The 20,589-nt window shown below is 42.1% G+C and overlaps 1 protein-coding gene across 9 annotated transcripts in view; it reads left to right on the top strand.

The window, feature by feature from the left end:
- The window catches only part of cep63 (centrosomal protein 63), a 117,129-nt gene that overhangs the window by 45,859 nt on the left and 50,681 nt on the right, over positions 1-20,589 (top strand). For 6 of the 9 annotated variants that reach the window (XM_052018848.1, XM_052018842.1, XM_052018843.1 and 3 more), the window contains 4 exons: positions 5,202-5,456; positions 11,284-11,429; positions 17,677-17,811; positions 19,933-20,026. In XM_052018848.1, coding sequence (XP_051874808.1) covers positions 5,202-5,456; positions 11,284-11,429; positions 17,677-17,811; positions 19,933-20,026 — 630 coding nt within the window. The remainder of the gene's footprint in view (positions 1-5,201; positions 5,457-11,283; positions 11,430-17,676; positions 17,812-19,932; positions 20,027-20,589) is intronic. The other 3 variants (XM_052018846.1, XM_052018844.1, XM_052018849.1) reach the window with 1 other exon arrangement.

A 20,589-nucleotide genomic window follows, 5' to 3' on the forward strand; every position in this document is an offset into this window, starting at 1 on the left:
TGTTCATAGACCAGGGGTTCCAATGAATTGGTGGGGATGTTGCAATTCTTCCAGGGAGGCTTGAATCTCTCCAGTTGTTGCCTAGTAAGCTTTTGCTGTGATACAGCTCAGAATAGAGTGGCTTTTTTCTAGTGTACAGCATGTCAATGATGTTGCCTGCCCATAATAGCTGGTTGATTATAATTAGGGCCTCACTATTGGGGATGTTGACTTGGGAGAAGATACTGACATTGGTTTGTTTATCCTGCAAATGGATTTGGAGAATTTTTCAGAGAGTGTGTTGACTGTATCATAACAGTGAACCATAGAACACTACAGCACAGAAAACAGGCCATTTGGTCCTTCTATTCTGTGCCAAAACTTTATTCCGCTAGTCCCATTGACCTGCACCCAGTCCATAACCCTCCAGACCTCTCCCATCCATGTACCTATCCAATTTATTCTTAAAACTTAAGAGTGAGCCCGCATTTACCACGTCAGATGGCAGCTCATTCCACACTCCCACCACTACGAGTGAAGAAGTTCCCCCTAACCCTTTCACCCTAAAGCTATGTCCTCTCGTACTAGGTGGAAAGAGCCTACTTGCATTTATTCTGTCTATACCCTTCAATTTTGTAAACCTCTATCAAATCTCCCTTCATTCTTCTACGCTCCAAGGAATAAAATCCTAACCTGTTCTATCTTTCCCTGTAACTCAACTCCTGAAGACCTGGCAACATTCTAGTAAATCTCCTCTGCACTCTTTCAATCTTACTGATATCCTTCCTGTAGTTAGGTGACCAGAACTGCACACAATACTCCAAATTTGGCCTCACCAATGACTTATACAACCTCACCATAACATCCCAACTCCTATACGCAATACTTTGTTTTATGAATGCCAGGATGCCAAAAGCCTTCTTTACAACCCTGTTTACCTGTGGTGCAACTTTCAGGGAATTATGTATCTGAACTCCCAGATCCCTTTGTTCCTCTGCACTCCTCAGTGCCCTACCATTTACTGTGTATGTTCTACCTTGATTTCTCCTTCCAAAATGCAACACCTCACACTTGTCTGCATGAAATTCCATCTGCCATTTTCTGGCCCATTTTTCCAGTTGGTCCAGATCCCTCTGGAAGCTTTGAAAGCCTACCTCGCTGTCCACAACGCCTCCAGTCTTAGTATCATCAGCAAACTTGCTGATCCAATTTACCACATTATCACCTAGATCATTGATATAGACAACAAACAACAATGGCTCCAGCACAGATCCCTGAGGCACACCACTAGTCGCAGGCCTCCAGTCTGAGAAACAATCATCCACTACCACTCTCTGTCTTCTCCCACACAGCCGATTTCGAATCCAGTTTACAACCTCTCCATGGATACCTAGTATATGAACCTTCTGAACTAACCTCCCATGTGGGACCTTGTCAAAGGCTTTACTAAAGTCCATGTAGACAACATCCGCAGCCTTTCCTTCATCTACTTTCTTGGTAACCTCCTCGAAAAACTCTACAAGATTCGTTAAACACGATCTACCAGGCACAAAGCTATGCTGACTATCCTTAATCAGCCCTTGGTTGTCTAAATACTTGTATATGCGATCTCTCAGAACACCTTCCAATAATTTACCTACTACTGATGTCAGGCTCACCGGCCTGTAATTACCTGGTTTACTTTTAGAGCCCTTTTTAAACAATGGAACAACATAAGCTACCCTCTAGTCCTCTGGCACTGCACCTGTGGCTAAGGACATTTTAAATATATCTGCCAGGGCCCCTGCAATTCCTGTACTAGTCCCTCTCAAGGTCCAAGGAAATATCTTGTCAGGCCTGGGGGATTTATCTATCTTCATTTGCTTTAAGGCAGCAAGCACCTCCTCCTCTTTAATCTCTATATGTTCCATGACACTACTGCTTGTTTCCCTTCCTTCCATATCCACTATGCCAGTTTCCTGAGTAAATACGGATGCAAAAAAAACTTAAGATCTTCCCCATCTCCTGAGGCTCCACACATAGACGACTACTCTGATCTTCTAGGGACCAATTTTGTCCCTTACTATCCTTTTAATATACTTGTAGAAATGGGTTTACCTTCACATTATCTGCCAAAGCAACCTCATGTCTTCTTTTTGCCTTCCTGGTTTCCTTTCTTAGTATTTCCTATACTCTTCAAGTACCTCATTTGCTCCTAGTTGCCTATACCTGCTATACACCTCTCTCCTTTTCTTAACCAGATCGCCAATATTCCTTGAAAACCAAGGTTCCCTATGCCTGTTAACTTTGCCTTTAATCCTGGCAGGAACATGCAAACTGCACTCTCAAAATTTCGCCTTTGAAGGCCTTCCACTTGCTGAACACATCCTTGCCAGAAGACAACTTATCCCAATTCACTCTTCCTAGATCCTTTCATTTCCACAAAATTGGCGTTTCTCCAATTTAGAACCTCAACTCGAGGACCAGACCTATCCTTATCCATAATTAACTTGCAACTAATGACATTATGGTTCACCTCCACATACTTCTGTCACCTGACCTGTCTGGTTCCCTAATAGGAGATTGAGTATTGCATTCTCTCTCATTGGTACCTCTTGATTTAGAAAACTTTCCTGAACACATTTGACAAACTCCAAGCCATCCAGCCCTGTCACAGTGTGGGAGTACCAGTCAATATGTGGAAAGTTAAAATCCCCTACTATTACAACTTTCTGTTTCTTACATGGGTCTGCTATCTCTCTACAGATTTGCTCCTCCAATTCTCTCTGGCCTTTCCCGTTCCTCAGCTCCACCAATATGGCCTCTGTGGACAAGCCCTCCGGGCTGTCCTGTCTATGCACAGTTGTGATATTTTCCCTGACTAGGAATGCCACTCCTCCCCCTTTCATCCCTCCCCCTCTATGATGTCTGAAACAACAGAACCCTGGAACATTAAGCTGCCAGTCCTGCTCCTCCTGCAACCAAGTCTCACTAATAGCAATATTGTTGTAATCCCACGTGCCAATCCATGCCCTAAACTCATCTGCCTTACTGACAATACTCCTTGCATTGAAATAGGTGCACCTGAGAACATTTCTATCATGTACAAACCTTTGATTTATGTCTATACAGGCAGTCCTCGCATGAACTTTATCCTCCACTTCACTATCTGTTCTAACACTCTGGTTCCCCTCCCCCTGAAAATCTAGTTTAACCCCCCCAGAGCAACGCTAGCAAACCTACCTGCAAGTATGTTAGTTCAAACCATCCTGCCAGAACAGTTCCCACCTTCCCTGGAACAAAGCCCAATTGTCCTGAGACATGAAGCCCTCCCTCCTGTACCATCTCCTTAGCCACGTATTTAGCTGTATTATCTTCCTATTTCTAGCCTCACTAGCACGTGGCATGGGTAGCAGTCCTGAGATTGCAACTGTGGAGGTCCTGTCCTTCAACTTTGCACCAAATTCTCTAAACTCTCTTTGCAGGACCTCCTCCTCCTTCCTATCCACATCATTGGTCCCCACCGTGGACCATGACATGTGGCTGCTCACCCTCCCTCCTGAGAATATTGAGAACTCGATCCGAGATATCGCGGACCCTGGCGCTAGGGAGGCAACAGACCATCCGGGATTCTCTATCTCTCCCACAGAACTTCCTATCTGTCCTCCTAACTATCGAATCCCCTATCACTACTGCTCTCCTCTTTTCCTTCCTTGCTTTCTGAGCTGAGGGTCCCACCTCAGTGCCAAAGATGCGACCACTACAACTTGTCCCTGGTAGGTCGTCCCCACCAGCAGTATCCAAAATGGTACATTTGTTGATGGGAACGGCCAGAGGGGTGCTTTGCTCTTTCTATCTATACCCCTTCCCTTTCCTGACAGTCACCCAGCTACCTGCCTCATGACTTTTAGGGGTGACTGCCTCCCTGAAACTCCTGTCTATGTCTGCCTTTGCCTCATGAATGCTCCGAAGTTCATCCAGCTCCAGCTTCAGCTCCAGTTCCCTAACTCGGTTTGTCAGGAGCTGCAGCTGGATGCACCTTTTACAGATGTAGTCATCAGGGACAAGTGTGCTGTCCCTGACTTCCCACATACTGCATACAGAGCACACAACTGCCCTAACTGCTGCCTTCATTACCTACTCCTAAGTTAATTAAATTAATTAAAGGAACTTATCTGGCCTTACCTCACTGGGAGCAAGCTCCTCCTCAGCCTCTGCTTGCCGAAGCCTCAAAGCTCCACTTCTACCCTGAGCCACTTACACACTAGCCGCTCCTCTTCAGTTACCCCTCCTAATATTTGTCCCTGCCAATTATCTCAAGTACTCACTCCCTCTAATCAACCAATCAACACTCTGTTTTAAATACTCTGTCCATACCTGTTAGGGACCCGCTGCTCCAACATCTCCCAGGCTGATCCTGTAAGTGCTTTGTAAAGGAGTCCATGTTTCAAAAGCATATAGGATTGGTGTCTGGTAGACTGAGCATTTTGCCAGATGCAAGATCTTATTCTTTCCCAGGACAGACAGTCTGTGTTAGGACACTGAAGGTCATGGTGAATTTTATCATAAATGTCTGGCTTACTGACAGGTGGCTCCAAGATATGAGAAGAGATGTACGCTTTACAAGGTTTTGTTACTGATATTTATCAGTGATGATGATCAACAGTGGAGAGGACCTTTGTTTTAGGGATGTTGAGTGCAGGGCCAGTCTTCAGTATGCTTCAGTGAATGAGTTGATGATGACTTGAAGCTCAGGCTCTGAACGTTAGCAAACACAAGCACCATCTGTGTGCTGCAGCTCTAACTGCTGTTGGGGTGACCTTGATTGTGGAGTGGAGGTACCATAGGCTGAACAGTTACCTATCAGTCTACCGTTTGGAAACTGCCTAAAAATCAGTGATCACTCAAAGCCAAGGTTATGCCTCATAAGCAATGAACTCTGGTACTTCTGATCTTAATGTTCAGTTGACTAAAAGAGTGAAGTGGACACCTTCGATTTAATTTTGAAGAGACAGGTTCTCTGTCCTTTTTTGTTAATTAGAGCCTCATTACAAGATTTCCCCATGAACATAGCAAATGAAATGGGCTGGTTGAGTCATTGGACTGTATGCAGCATTCTGTGGTGATTTGACTGGGTAGTGATTATTTTAATTGTCCGGCTGGGATAATTTCAGTTTCACCTTTATTATGTTAAAATCTTTTCCATTTTGTTTTGCTTCTCTTCTGTTTCCTTCCTCTGCTAGCAGCAGGCTGTACTATACCAGACCCAGCTTGGTGATCGCAAGCAACTGGTAAAGCAAACGGAACTCATCAGCCAATCAGAAATGCAGCATCTGAGGAGCCAGTTAGAGAGGGCCAATGACACAATCTGTGCAAATGACATGAGCATGGAACGTCTCAACATGACCGTGGATGAGCTGAAAGCTGCCAACCAGCGATTTAAAGAGGGACAGCAACTCTTGCAGGAAGATGTACAGCACTGGCAACAACAACTACAGGTTGGAAGACTCAACTTTGAAGAGTGGGAGATGAAATGGTTTAAAATTAATTTGTGGAAACATTTCCGAGTCGATAAGATGAATTTAAAGTAATGAACGGAGTTGTTGAGCTAGATGCTATTTAGCAGAAAATCTGGTGGAATGGCTGAAAGCATTATCGCCTGAAGTTGGACATATTATGGTTTATGAGGTAAACTGTAGTTCATGTCTATGTACACATTTGACAGGCCTGGATCTTTTCCTGGTTTGAGATGAGGCAAGGAAAATGACTTAGCTGTGAAGAAGGGCTTGGATACCATGTTTTACCATATCACCTCGGGGAAATGTATCCAAAATAAAAATAGAAAATACCGGAAATAGTCTCAGATCGGGAGCATCCGTGGGGAGGAAAACAGAATTGATGTTTCAGCTCTGTGATGTCTCATCAGAACTGGAAAATGTAAGAAATCAAGTATGTTTTAAGTTGCAGAAAAGGTCAAAGAGACCGAGTGACAGAAATGTTGTTACAGGGCAGAGAGGTGGTGAAGGCTTGTTGATCACAGCTGATTTGCCTGGGGAGATGTAAATACCAGGAGATGATTGTGTGCACAGGCGAGAGAATAAAACAATGCTGGAAAAATAAGATGCAAAACTGGACTTGTTGGAAATCTAAAGAAGAATGTTGCAAATGTTCAGCAGATCATGCAGCTTTTGTGAAGAGAGAACAGATGAGTTGACATTGGCTTTTCATCAGAATTGGCTAGTTCTGATACAATCTGGAAAGATTGGTTATCTGAAATGGTTATCTGAATGGTTCTTGATTCCTGAGGACTGTAATGAGCTTGGTCAGAAAATGAGATGCAGGTCCTCAAACTAACATTGGGCTTCTTTAGAACAGTGTGAATGTGGCCAGAGATGGAGAGCTCAGGATGGGAATGGAATGGAGAATGAAAGTGATAGGTGATTGGAAGCACGGGGGCACCCATGCAGACTGAATGGAAGTGCTCCACAATGTGGTCACCCACTCTGCCTTTGGTTTCTTCAGTGTCAAGGAAACCACATCATGATCACTGAATGCAGTACACTTCAATGGAAAAGTGAACCGCTGCTTGATCTGGAAGGTGTGTTTGGCGGGATGGTGTTGGTGGGAAGGAAAAAGGAAAAGGGCAAGTGTTACATCTCCTGTGGTTGCACAGCTGAGAAAGGTAGTGAATGTTTCTGGAGATAGAGTGAACCAGGAAGCATTGGAGGGAATGGACCCTTCAGAATGCTGAAAGGAGGGTCCAGTAGTTGTGGTATCACATTAAAACTGGCAGGAATTGCAGAAGGTGACCCATCGATTTTGGAAGCTGGTGGGTAGAAGGTGAGGTGCAGACCAGGGGACCCCTATTTGCTCAGCCTGGGAGGAGTGGGGTGATAGCAGGAGTGCAGGAAATGAAACAGATGCATTTGAGAGCTCTCACCAAGGAGAAACTGTGGTAATGAAGGTGGGAAGGCATCTCAGAATCACTGGTGTAGAAAGTGTTATCATCAAGCTGAGTGCTTAATGTACCTTACAGGTATGACTTTCTTGTCAGGCTTGGGATACAAATCAAGGGCAGTTGAAATCAGTGCGTTGTGTATCAGTAAGTGTAAAACTGAGTTTGTATAGGAGTTCTCACAGCTACATATGAAGCTGCTTGAGAAAATACAGGCTGTCCCCAGGTTACGAATACCCAACTTACGAACACCCTCCACATACGATTGAGTTCCCATAATACTATTAAGTTCAAAAGTTCGACGCAGGTACATATTTTTCCTATGAATGGTAAATTGGTTTATTATTGTCACCTGTACCGAGGTTTAGTGAAAAACATTGTTTTGCATGCCATCCATACAGATCATATCATCACATCAGTGCATTGAGGTAGTACATGGGAAAACACTAACAGAATGCAGAGTAATTCTTCGAGTCATAGAATTTAGATTTAAAAGAGCAGAATGATTGTATTGGAAGTAATGAGTAGATCTGCAGAGAGTAGTTTGCAACATGCCGCCGCACTCTGGCACCATCTTGCGGAGGAATGGCATCTGCTCCCAAAGTCTTGTTTGAATGGGATATGGAGCTTCTCAGTTTGTTGATTGGATGTGGCAGAAAGGCTGTGGGATGAAGTCAAGCGTGGACTTGTGAAGGATAGGGAGTCACGATTGAGAAGGTCTTTCAAGTGTTCCTTCTAGGAGGCACTGATTGTCCCTCTGCCTCCAATGAGTTCATCCCTCTCCGTTCTTAGCTCTCAGTGGGGTGTTTGGACTGTAGGTGGCTTTTACAGTGCTGAACAACTTGCACATGTCATGGCTGTTATAGAGTTGCTGAGCCTGCTATTCTGTCTCCATCACCATCTGTTCTTTAGGCCGTGGTTTTTTCTGTTGGACTTCTGCCTTCAGGTACCCATAGAGCTGTTTCCTTTCCCTTGTATAGAGATGTAGCTGCAGCCCTGGATCTTATGTTTGCAGTTGATGATCTTCTCAATTTCGTAGTCAGTCCCATCAAATCGGTCCTGGTTCTTCCTGGCAGAGAAGCCAAGAGTTTTTTCACAAGTGCTAATTATGCTGGACTTCAGGGCAGCCCACAAAGTGTAAACACCTTCAAGGAAAATCAGAAACAAAAATTGAAGCATCTTTTTTTTTAAATCCAAAATATTTGTCCAAGTGTTCTCAGCAGATGCTTATGCTCATGGATTTGCAGCAAGAGATAGTAAGCAGAGAACTTGACTGGTACTTGTTTCTTCCTCAGCAAACCACCCACCCTCAACACTGCTAACCAATGTGCCGAAGGTTTACTTGAGCTGGTGTGTTTGTAAAACCAGTGGATAAGGTCAAAATTTTGAAAGTGGGATGTTGCTTATTTGTGTGACTCAGCTATTCACCAGAGCCGTATGTCTTCTATGTTTCTATAGCCTAGTAATTTCTAGGGTAGGGACATGTTCGGCACAGCTTTGTGGGCTGAAGGGCCTGAATTGTGCTGTAGTTTTTCTATGTTTTCTGTTTCTATGTCTTAGAATCCTACAGTAGTGACATTACAAACCCATCTCCTCTTTTGAACACTCTATTAATCCATGTCTTCCCATTACTGAGCTCTTCCAATGGCCTGGTAACTAAATGCTCCATCTAGTCTAGGACAGAAGGACACACATTTGATTTTAAGAGACTTCTCCGGTAGAAATGGGACTTGCTCATGTGGAATAGTATTTGAGGAAGTACGAGTAGGTTATGATTGAAAGCAGCCCACTTAGAGCCAGTAGTTTCAGAAAGGAAAAAGTTAAGTTTTTAAAAGAAATTGTCTGGTATCAGTGATAGTCTTGCCTTTGAGTTAGATGATTTTACATTCAAATCCTACTTCTGAAAATTGAGCCCAACATTCAGACCGATGGCCCTTGTGCTACATTATTGGAGTTACAGTCTTTACGTTAAGATATTAAACCAACATCTCAAATGGATGTAAAATGTATTTTTTTCAGCAAATGCAGGGAGAGTTTCTCAATGTCTTGGCTCATATTTATCTATTAACTGACAAATTAGCTCATCATGTTTTTGTTTTTGGGCAAAACTAGGCTACCATGTTTCCCACTTTACACAGTGACTGCTTTCATTGGTGTGAATTGCTTTGAGACATCCTGAAGTGAGAGTAGCAGTGTATGTATGGATGGATTTCTAAGCAGTCACTTTCAGCCTTGACTTTGATTCTGGTAATATACAAAGTTCATCTACAGTTTAAAAAAAATCAGATTTGAAATATTATGTGAATATGCCAATATTAAAATTTCAACATGGTGTCTTCCTCTTAATCAAAGTACTTATCTGTAATTCATGATCTGTGTGATTTTTTTTAAGTAAACAAAGTTGTAATATAAAAGGTTCCTTTTATATTCCTGACTTTGTGCCATGTAATAAAATTATGGTTTAGAATTTATGCTTTTTATGTTAGATCAGATTTATTACAGTCAGAAGTAACTAAAACCATCAGAACAAGATTACTCATGATTCTGAGATTATGTATTTTATTCTGTCATTAGTGGTGTAGATTTCAATATCCTGTTAGAAATGTCAAGTGAACTTTAAAGTGAACTTTTTTTTCTTAATTTCTCATCTCTTTTGACTCAAATTGTTTGTGGGGTTGGAGTGATGATGGGGTTTGGGGAGGAGAGTAAGTGAGAGTGGTAATGGAGCATTTGAAAATGGCAATATCAAAGATGGATTTTGGTTAGGCAAGGATATTTACAAAAAAGGCAAAAGAATGGAGCTAAAATGAATGAACGGTAGAATGGGATCAAAGGACTGATTAGTCTATAACCTCTCTGACACTTTGTGCTGATGTGTGGTTTGGGTGCCAGCAGTTCCCAGTCTATGTCAACAAGCCATTGTTGTCACCTGTCCAACTCCTAGACTGACAACAATTTACTTTGCAACAATTTGGACCTTAACTGAGGCCAATCCTGTCTCCACACAAGCACTTGCCAGCGGCTGGTTCAGAGGCTGGATTTTTTGCATCAGTGGGGCATGAAATAGCTTCTTTGGAAAGAGCATTGAATGAGGGAGTGAGAGGCAGAATTGATTAAGAGATAAAATGAGAGACAAAAATGACAGGCATATTGTGACAAAGAGCATATTCCTGTTTAGTATCCCACCTTGTTCAGTAAAAGCACTTTGAAAATTAGGCTTGGGTTAAATTATATTTGCAGGGCTCTGCCTCTTGTATTATGGGAAGTTTCAGTTTTAGCTGGTTTTACAATTTTTCTTATTTTTATCATTAATTCGGTTATATCACTGCTTTAAATTGGCATGATCACATATGGTTGAATAACTAGAAAATGATATTTTCAACTTGTTAGCATCCTTTGCAATATATCTGGCATTTCATTAAATTTTAATCCATTATCTTTGACCTCTTGATTACTTTAAGAGCTCAGTGTATGTTTTATTCACTGGGACTGTTTTCTGAGATGGTAGGTTTGCCATGTGATAGATTGAGTTGACTGGAACTGTGTTCTCTTGAGTTTAGAGGAATGAGAGGAGATCTAATCAAAACTTCGAAAATTGTTAAAGGTCTTGGCAGGCTGGATGCAGGGAAGATGTTTCCCCTGGCTGACAAGTCTAGGAGTGGGAGCACAGTCTCAGATAGGCCATTGAGGACTGAAATGAGAAGAAATATCTTCATTCAGAGCAGTGAACCTCCAGAAGTGTCTCCAGAGGGTTCTGGAGGCTCAGTTAGAACATAGAGCAGAAGAACAGGCCCTTTGGCCCACGGTGTCTGTGCCAAATTAAACTAATCTTGTCTACTTGCACGTGATCCATATCTCTCCAATCATTACATATTCATGAGCCTGTCTAAAAGTCTTATGAATGCCACTATCATATCTGACAGCATGTTCCAGGCATCTACCAATCTCTGTTTTTTTTTAAAAAAAAGCAAACAAACTCGCCCCACACATCCTTTAAATTTTCCCCCTCTCACCTTAAAGCTATGTCCTCCTAGTATTTGTCATTTCTACCCTGGAAAAAAAAAATTCTGACTATCTACTCTATCTATACCTCTCACAATTTTATAAACTTCTATCAGGTCTACCTTCAGCCTTTGATGCTCTGGAGAAATAGTTCTATTCATTTAGATTGATGGATTTCTGTATATTAAGGGAATTAAGGGATATGATAATGGTGTTGGGGCGGAAGATCACTGAGGTAGAAGATAGAAGATCATTAATGGTCTTAATGAATGGTGGAGCAGACTTGAAGGGCCAGATGTCCTGTGCCTGATCCTATTTCTTATGTTCTCATGATCTTAATTAAATTTTGCAATTTCATTGCTTATTAGAAATCAATGGAGGAAAATGAAGAACTGCACAAAAAACTGCAGGAACAAGAATACATCATTCAGAGTAAAGATCACCAACAGAAACAACTGTATAAGGAATTGTCCAGGTGTAATGAATTGCTGCAGGCCACAGAGAAGACTAACAGGTAATGAACTGTTGTCAGGCTGACACTGTCAGCTAAAGTGAGTCGGGCAATCTGAAACCAGAGCAATGGGAGGAAATCTACACAGTCACAGGGAAAACTTGCAGACACCACAGAGACATCACCAGATGTCAGAATTGAGCCAGGTTCTCTGAAACTGAGAGGCAGCGGCTATACTAGCTGGCCCACTGCGCCACTCTGGATCTGCCAAGTCAAGCTGCCACAGAATCTTTCATCTCTTAATTAAATCACATCTTGTTCTCCTAAACTCTAGTGTACAGGCCCATTCTCCTCAGTCATACCTCATAGGTCCCCACGTGCTGGGAATCAATCTAGTGAGCCTTTCCAACATGGTTTCCATAACCTCAACATACCTCATCTCCCATTCACTTAACCTCTCCATATACCTTTGTAATCTCTTTGTGTTCTCATTATTTAGTTTCTGACCTATCTTTGCATCATCAGCAAAGTTGGAAACTTTACCTTGTGCTCAGTCTTTCATCTAAACCATTAATATAAATTGTAAACAGTTGAGGCACCAGCAGCGATGCCTGCAGTACCCTGCTGGTCACAGGTTGCCAACCAGAAAGTGACCTATAGTGAAAGATGCAGAACCTGGTAGGCTGGAAGATAAGGATCAGAAGAATTCTGTTCTTGGTATGTCCAGGGGGAGAAAGGGTGAGAGTAGAGATGTAGGAAACAAGAAATGTGGTGAGGGGCTCTGGCCACGATGGTGAAAGTGACCAATTAACTGCTATTTTCCCTTTGTTAGACTGTACTTTGTCCATGCTATGATATTACCCCTGGTACATGACTCCTTATTTTGTTCAATAGCCTTTTAAGTGGCACCTTATAGAAAGCCTTTTCAAAATCCAAATACATTGCATCCTTAGGCTCTTCTTTAACCATCCTGTTGGTTACATCCTCAGAGAACTCCAATAAATTTATTAAACTTGTAAAACTACATTGACCATGTCTTGCTTTTATAAGTGCTCTGTTATAATTCCCTTAGTGAAGTCCAGTAATTTCCTTATGACTGGGATTAGATCAACTGGCCTGCAATTCCCTGCTTTTCTACCCTCCCACTTTCTTGAAAAGACATGTTACATTAGTTGTTTTCTTAACATTATTTGCATTTCTTCATTCACTATTGTTAATTCCTGAGTCAATTTCTAAGGAAATAACATGTACTCTTGCTACTTCCTTCATTTTGACAAACTTGTATAAATAAAATTTATTTTCATATTTCTTGCTAGCATCATCTAATTTGACCCTGAATATGTGTTGCATATTAAAAGAAAAGGGGAAAACAGCAAATGCAAGTTTCCGATGCTCTCTAGATTAACTTGTGTTGAACACTACAAATATCACCACATTGTTTAAGAAAAGGAAGGAGAAATAGAGTAACTGCATACCCATCAGCAGCAATAATGAATAATCACACTTGAGTTGGTCAGTGCATCTGCATTGATTTGCTTAAAGTCCAGCATACATGATTTAGTTTACATGGAGCTGAGTTTTGCAGATTGTGGCCATGAGTTCCAAAGGGAGCTGCAGGCCTTCAGCCATTTAGGCAGAAGTAAGTGCCAGACTTGCTGGACTTCTGCTTGGATTTACTGGAATTACCCTGCATTGTAGTCCCTGTTCCTGAGCCAGGTTAGACCTGGTGTAGGACCCAAGAGTCCATTAATTTTGGTAGTATTCTTGGCCTGCAGCAAGAAGAAGGTAAGTTTTAAACAAAAACTATTTTCATTTTTCTTAATGATTTATAAGTGTTTTTAAAATTTATTTCTTGGGTGTTGGGTGGGTGTTGATGGCCAGGCCTGCATGTATTGCCTTTGATAAGGTGGTCATGAGCCACCTCCCTGAACTGCTGCAGCTCTTCTGGTGAAAGTGCTCACTTTCCTGTAGTTCCAAGATTTAGACCTGGTGATGATGAAGGAACAGTAAATTTCCAAGTTGGAATCTGCATGGGGCTGTGTTCCCAAAGCATCTGCTGTCTTTGTCCTTCTTGCCCACAGAGGTTGTAAATTTGGGATTTGCTGTCAGAGTAACCCAAGCAAGTAGCCACACTGCATGTTGTAGATGGTATTCATGTCGTTTTTAGTTTAGTGGACAGGATGAGAATCAAGTGGTGTCAAATTTCTTGAGTTGTTGGCATTGCATTCATCCAGTCAAACCCCTGACTTCTGTTTTGTAGATCATGTAATTAGACCTGGGTTCATTAGGAATGAAAATATCCAGTTTTTTTGCAGGAAGGGTAAAGCAAGTAGGAATTTAGAAGGCAAAAGGTAACAGATCAGTTGAAATTTTAGAGTGAGCTCAGTAGATTTTTCCTGGGTAAAGATGTTGAAGAACATGCAGAAAAGTGGATAACTGGACTGAATCAACTGTTATCTAAATGAATGGCAGAACAGTTTTGATGGGCTAAATAGCCTTCTGTGTGATAGAATTTCCATAGTTCAAATAAGATTGAGGCTTGAGATTCCACTTTTTAAAGAAAGCATTCTGACATTGTGGCCAATTTTTCAACCAGCAACTATTAAACAGATTCCCTGGCCATTCATCCCTGCCGCTTTATAGTACTTTTGGAACATTGCATTCATTTTGTGCAGAAGTTTATGAAACATAATTGAACTCTGGTTATTTAACATTTCCCCATTTTAATCTCTGTATTTAAAATGATGTAATTCTGTCCAATAAAAATCCAGTGCAGAAAGCCAGTAGACATGTATAGAAATGGTAAATGGGAAGCAAAAGAGTCTTTATGAGGCAAGGAAGAATGTCACAGAAGTATTCAGAGAGGACATACTGGAGGGCTCATTCACAGAGGCAATTTGGGTGGAGCTCAGAAATAGGATAGGTGATGGGATTATATTGTGATGGAATTATGCTGATGAGATTATATTATAGGCCCCCCAATCGCCACTGAGAGGTGGAGGACTAGATCTGTAGACAGATTATGGAAAGGTGCAGAAACAACATTGTCATTGTGGGAGACCAACTTACCAAGCAACAATTGGAACTTCCTTAATACAAGAAGTTTAGATGGGACGGGATTTCTTCAGTGCATCCAAGAGTGGTTCTTGAAAAGGTATGTGGAGAGTCCAACTGGAGGAGAGAACATATTGGACCTAGTTTTCAGAAATGAACCAGACCAGGTGACAGACCTGATAGTGGGTGAACATTTTGGGAATAGTGACCACAACTCATTATGTTCCCTACCTCCTTCCCTTTATTCCATGGTCTACTGCCCTCTCCTACCGGATTCCTCCTCCTTCAGCCCTTTGCCTCTTCTACCTATCACCTCTCAGCTTCTAACTTCAACCCCACCCCCACCCTCCTACCTTCCCCCTGTCGCCTGGACTCACTTATCATCTGAACTCATCTATCACCAGCCTGCATGTACTCCTCCCCCTCCCCCGATCTTTTTCCAGCTTCTGCCCTCTTCCTTTCCAGTCCTGATGAAGGGTCTCGACCTGAAGTGTCGACAGTTTATTTCTCTCCATAGATGCTGCCTGACCTGCTGAGTTCCTCCGGCATTTTGTGTGCGTTGCTCATTTTGATTTAAGATAGTTATGGATTAAGATAAAATTGGATCTTGCGGGAAGGTACTAAATTGGGGGAGGCCAAATTATGACAGGATAAGACAAGAGCCAACAGGCACTGATCAAGAGCAGCTGCTGTCAGACGGCCACATCTAACGTGGGAGTTGTTTGAAGACCAGCTGATCAGAGTTCAGAATCAGCATGTTCCGGTAAGGAGTAAGGACAAGGATGGTAAGGTAAGGGAACCTTGGATGATCCAAGAGGTCCTAAATTTAGTCAGGAGGGAAAAGGAAGCATATGTAAGGTTTAGGAAGCTGAAAACAGACTGAGCACTTGTGGAATATAAAGATAGCAGGAAAGTGCTTAAGCAGGTGATTAGGAAGGCCAAAAGGGGCCATGAAGTGTTCTTGGCGAGCAGGGTCAAGGAGAATCCCAAGGCATTTTATATATTTAGAAAAAGAGGATAACTAAGGGGAGGATAGGTCCACTCAAGGATAAAGGAGGGAATTTGTTCTTGGAGTTAGAGCAAGTGGTTGAAGTACTAAATGAGTACTTCATGTCAGTATTTACTGAGGAGAAGAAATTGAAGGATAATGAAAACGGAGTAGGGCATGCTAATGTGCTGGGAAATGTTTGAGATTAAGGAAGAGGTACTGCTGGGTCTTCTGAAAAGCATTAAAGTGGATAAGTCCCCAGGGCCTGATGGCATATATCCCAGAATATTGTAAGATGCAAGTGAGGAGATTGCTGGGGCTTTGACAAGGATCTTTTTGTCCTCATGAGCAACAGGGGAGATCCTGGAGGACTGGAGAGTAGCAAATGTGCGTTTGTTCAAGAAGGGAAATAGCGATAATCCAGGTAATTATAGGCCAGTGAGCCTCAAGATATTGGAGAGGATACTGAGGGATAGGATTTATGCACATTTGGAAAGGCATGGCCTGCTTAGGGACAGTCAGCATGGCTTAATGCGGGGCAAGTCATGTCTTACAAACTTGACTGAGTTCTTTTGAGGAAGTGTCAAAGGTGCTTGATGAGGGTGAGGCAGTGGATGTTCCCTACATGGACTTTAGTAAGGCATTTGACAAGGTCCTTCATGGTAGCTTGATTCAGAAGATAAAGAGGCATAGGATTCAGGGTGAATTGTGTCACAAACCAGCAACAAAAGAAACACACTGAGCATGATTCAGTGTTAAAAACTATTTTATTAATCACTACTTATGATAATACGTAAAATAAAAGTAAAAATGTTAGTATGTTAGAATTCAAAAATGTTAAACCTCGAACGTTAACCCCAAAACTAAACTCTCCGTGTGTGTGTGGGTGTGGCAAAGTCCAAAACTCCCAGTTCAGGAATGGTTCTTAAAGTTCAGTTCCGCAAGCCATAAGGTGAAACATGAGCAAGGGCTTCTTCAACAACCACCGTTGTCTGAAGATAAGATGTAGATGTAGAAAAACATAGAGAGAGTACATACGAAATCCAAATGTTCCACGATGGAACCCAAACGACACTCCAGTGTTTACTCGGTAGTGACTTCCTCACCCTGAAAAGCATCCGAACCGTGGTCGTCCACGCACAAATACCTGTTTCCTTGTACAGGTCAGCAACAAAGTGAACTCCACCGGATTACTTCCAACTTCCATACATGGATTTCAGTGGCAAACACAGTTATTGTTTCTCATCCATCGATAGAGAAAACAAGCAGGCTGGTGTCTCTCTGCTTCTCTCTCTGTCTCCTTCTTCTTCTTCTAACTTCTTCAACAACGTCATTACGTCCTTTATCTTCTATTGACGTAAGCACGCCCCACACACACATACACACACACACTCTCTATCTTAAAGGGACTTTCACTGAGTCCGTAACAATTGCAAGTTTGGATTCGGAACTGGCTTGTCCATAGAAGACGGAGTAGGGGTGGAAGGCTGTAATTCTGGCTGTAGGTCCATGACCAGTGGTATTCTGCAAGGATCGGTGCGGGGACCTGTTGTTAATGATTTGGATGAAAATGCAGATGGGTGGATTAGCAAGTTTGCGTATGACACCAAGACTGGTGGAGTTGTGGACAGTGTAAAGGACTATCGAAGAATACAGCAGGATATTGATCAGTTGCAGATATGGGCAGAGAAGTGGCAGATGGAGTTTAATCCAGGCAAGTGTGAGCTGTTGCACTTTGGGAGGTCAAATTAACAGAAAAAGTGTACAGTTAATAGTAGGCCCCTTAATAGCATTGAGGTACAGAGGGATCTTGGGGTCCAGGTCCATTGTTCACTGAAGGTGCTTACACAAGTGGATAAGGTGGTAAAGAAGGTGCATGGAATGCTTGCCTTCATTGGTAAGGGTGTTAAGTATAAGAGCAAGGAAGTCATGCTGTAGCTCTAAAACTTTAGTCAGACCACACTGGAGTATTGTGTGCAATTATTGTGTCGCTCTATTATAGGAAAGATGTGGAGATTGTGGAAAAGGTGCAGAAGAGGTTTACCAGGATGCTGCCTGGATTAGAGGGTACGAGCTATAAGGAGGAGGTTTGGCAAACTTGGGTTGTTTTCCTACGAATGTCGGATCAATAAATTTTATTGATCTTTTTACTTTCCTCGTATAATGCATCAGATACCTGTTAACTTACAACTTGCAGAAGTACATTAAATCTGTTTCTGCGCAGACCCCTTTTTAACAACAATTCTTTTGTACTCTGACTTTCACCAGGTCATCAGAAAGCTTGAAGCAGCAGTGCAACAATGCTTCGTACAGCCAAGCTGAGCTTCAGCAAGAAGTTCCACTCCGTACAGGTACACAGGGTGAGAAGAATCTCACGAACGAAGTTACAGTCCTTCAGCAGAGGTAAGCACCACGAGGTTTTGAACTCTCTCATGACGAGGACACAATACCGACTGCCAAAGCTATTGCTCATTTTCCAATCTGGAATGGAAATATTTTAGGCCTGAGCTTGAATCATAGATTCACATAGTGCAGAAGGATGCCATTTGGCCCATCATGTTATGTGTTGGCTCTTATAAAGATCCATTTATTAGTACGTTTTCCTGGCTCTTTCCCCACAGCCTTGCAGATGTTTGCTTTTTTACTAACATTGTTGTTTCTATTTCTATCCTTTTGGTTTCTGTTTGAAGTGAACCTTTTACGAGTTATTATGTTACATGTTCATGGAGTCCTAATAGTAGGTGGGCAGTTGTGATTTGTAGTATATGACCAGCATGATTCAGGAATGAGGACTTGAAGTCTATCCTTTAATTTGTCATTAATATTTCATGTCAAAGAACTGTGACAGCTTTGTTAAACAAAATTACTTATCAGGTCAAGCAGCAGACAGATCTTTGTGGAGAGGTAAAGTGTTTCAGGTTGGTACCTTACCTTGGTATTATCTTTCATACTTTTCACTCTTGTTTAGGATGCCCAACTGCTCTACTGGAATGCTGTCCTGTGCCTGTAGCTGAGTAGGATGAACTTCCAACAGTGTCAAATCTTTATCATACTTGATCTGTTTCTCTATTCAACTGTTGTTTTCCTATCACTTCCTGCTACCTTTTATTTCAACAACTACTGCCACAACTTTTCCAGGAATCTTGTCCCCAACCTTCCTCTATCCTTTCTCCAACCCAACAGTATCATGGTACATCCAAGGCATGAACCCCCTTTAAAAAAAGTCATAGTTGTCATCTGTTCCCCTTTCGACATTTACTAATGGACCAACTGTGGCCTCCTTAGAAATAGCAATCCCTGTTGCCCCATTCCCCCTTCTAATCTTCCCTATAGACGATTGTATTTATGCCATGACTGTGACTAAAGTATACTTTCTAAAAGTGACCAAGGCTTGATCACCAAGTCACCTCTTCGATACTTATGATGTAGAAGGTTTACATTTCACTGGCTAATTTTCTCTGTGACCTATTACAGAGAACATTCTACAGCAGAGTACAGCACTGTATGAGCCCCTCGGCCCACGATGTTGTGCCGAACTATGTGGACACCTACTCCATGGTCACTCTAACCCTTCCCTCATACAGAGCCCATACCCCTCCATTTTTCTTACTCTCATGTGCCTATCTAAGAGCCTTTTAAATGTCCCTGCTGTGTCAGCCTCTACAACCATCCCTGGCAGTGTGTTCCAGGCACCCACCACTCTGTGTAAAGAACCTACCTCTGACATCTCCCCTGAACTTTCCTCCTCTGACCTTAAACAGATGTCCTCTGGTATTGGCAATTGCCGCCCTGGGGAAAAGGTGCTGGCTGTTCACTCCATTTATGCCCGTCATAACCTTATACACCTCTATCAAGTCACCTCTCATCCTGGGTCGCTCCAAAGAGAAAAGCCCCAGCTCGCTCAACCTCTCCTCATAAAACATGTTCTGTAATCCAGGCTGCATACTGGTAAATCTCCTCTGCACCCTCTCTAAAGCTTCCACATCCTTTCTATAATGAGGTGACCAGAACTGAACACAATACTCTAAGTGTGGTCTAACCAAAGTTTTATAGAGCTGCAACATTACGTCGCGGCTCTTGAACTCAGTCCCCTGACTAATGAAGGCCAACACACCATATGCCTTCTTAACCATCGTATCAACTTGTGCAGCAACTTTGAGGGATGTATGGACTTAACCCCAAGATCCCTTTGTTCCTCTACACTGCTCCCAACGTACCCATCAACTTCCCCCAGATTCTACCATTCCACCTGCACTACTGGCAATTTACAGCAGCCAATTAACCTAACTACCCACACATCTTTGGGATGTGGGAGGAAACCAGAGCACCTGGAAGAAACCCACACAGTCACAGGGAGCACATGCAAACTCCACAGACTTATAACTGTAGCCTATGAAGCCAGTAGATGGTAGTGGTGATTTCTTAGTGTAAAATGCTGCAGCCCTGAGAAAAGTTAGTTTGGTTAATTTTCTTAAAGTATACGTTTGTTCAAAATCCATCTTGAAATAATAACACTTTCATTAGTTTAGATTCTGCAAATGAGGAAGTTTTCAAAAAACAAGAGCAGCTGAAACAGATGGAAGAGGAGCACAATAAATACAAATCAGATGTTAAAAAGGTACAGAGTGTACACTGAATGTGCATGTCTTCATTTCTCTGTCAGTGGGTTTAAATGATTTATTAAAAGTGTTCCTTTTATTTTAGATTTAACTATATAATCTCCTTAGTCATGTTTCTTTCTTTAGAGACATTGCATAACCTGCTCCAAATGACATCTTGTTCTTGGAATCATTTTACAATTGTGCCTCTGATAATATTATTAACGTGCAAACTTTATCACAATACTGTACTGAAAGTACTTAATGGCTTGGAAAGACAAGTGGTTTTCTATTTGCTTGAGATGCATATTCAGTGTTTCTTTTCTCTCTGATAATCCCCTGATATTCCATCCTTCCCACATCCTCAATTTTTATCTCTGTTAACTTCTCAAGAGATCAACATTCACATTGCATTGAACAAGGATGGCACGGTAGCATAGTGGTTAGCACAATGCTTTACAGCGCCAGCGACCTGGGTTCAAATCTGGCCATTGTCTGTAAGGAGTTTGTACGTTCTCCCCGTGTCTGTGTGGGTTTCCTCCGAGTGCTCCAGTTTCCTCCCACATTCCAAAGACGTACTGGT

The sequence above is a fragment of the Pristis pectinata genome, chromosome 6 (assembly GCF_009764475.1).
Source record: "Pristis pectinata isolate sPriPec2 chromosome 6, sPriPec2.1.pri, whole genome shotgun sequence".
Classification (NCBI taxonomy): domain Eukaryota; kingdom Metazoa; phylum Chordata; class Chondrichthyes; order Rhinopristiformes; family Pristidae; genus Pristis; species Pristis pectinata.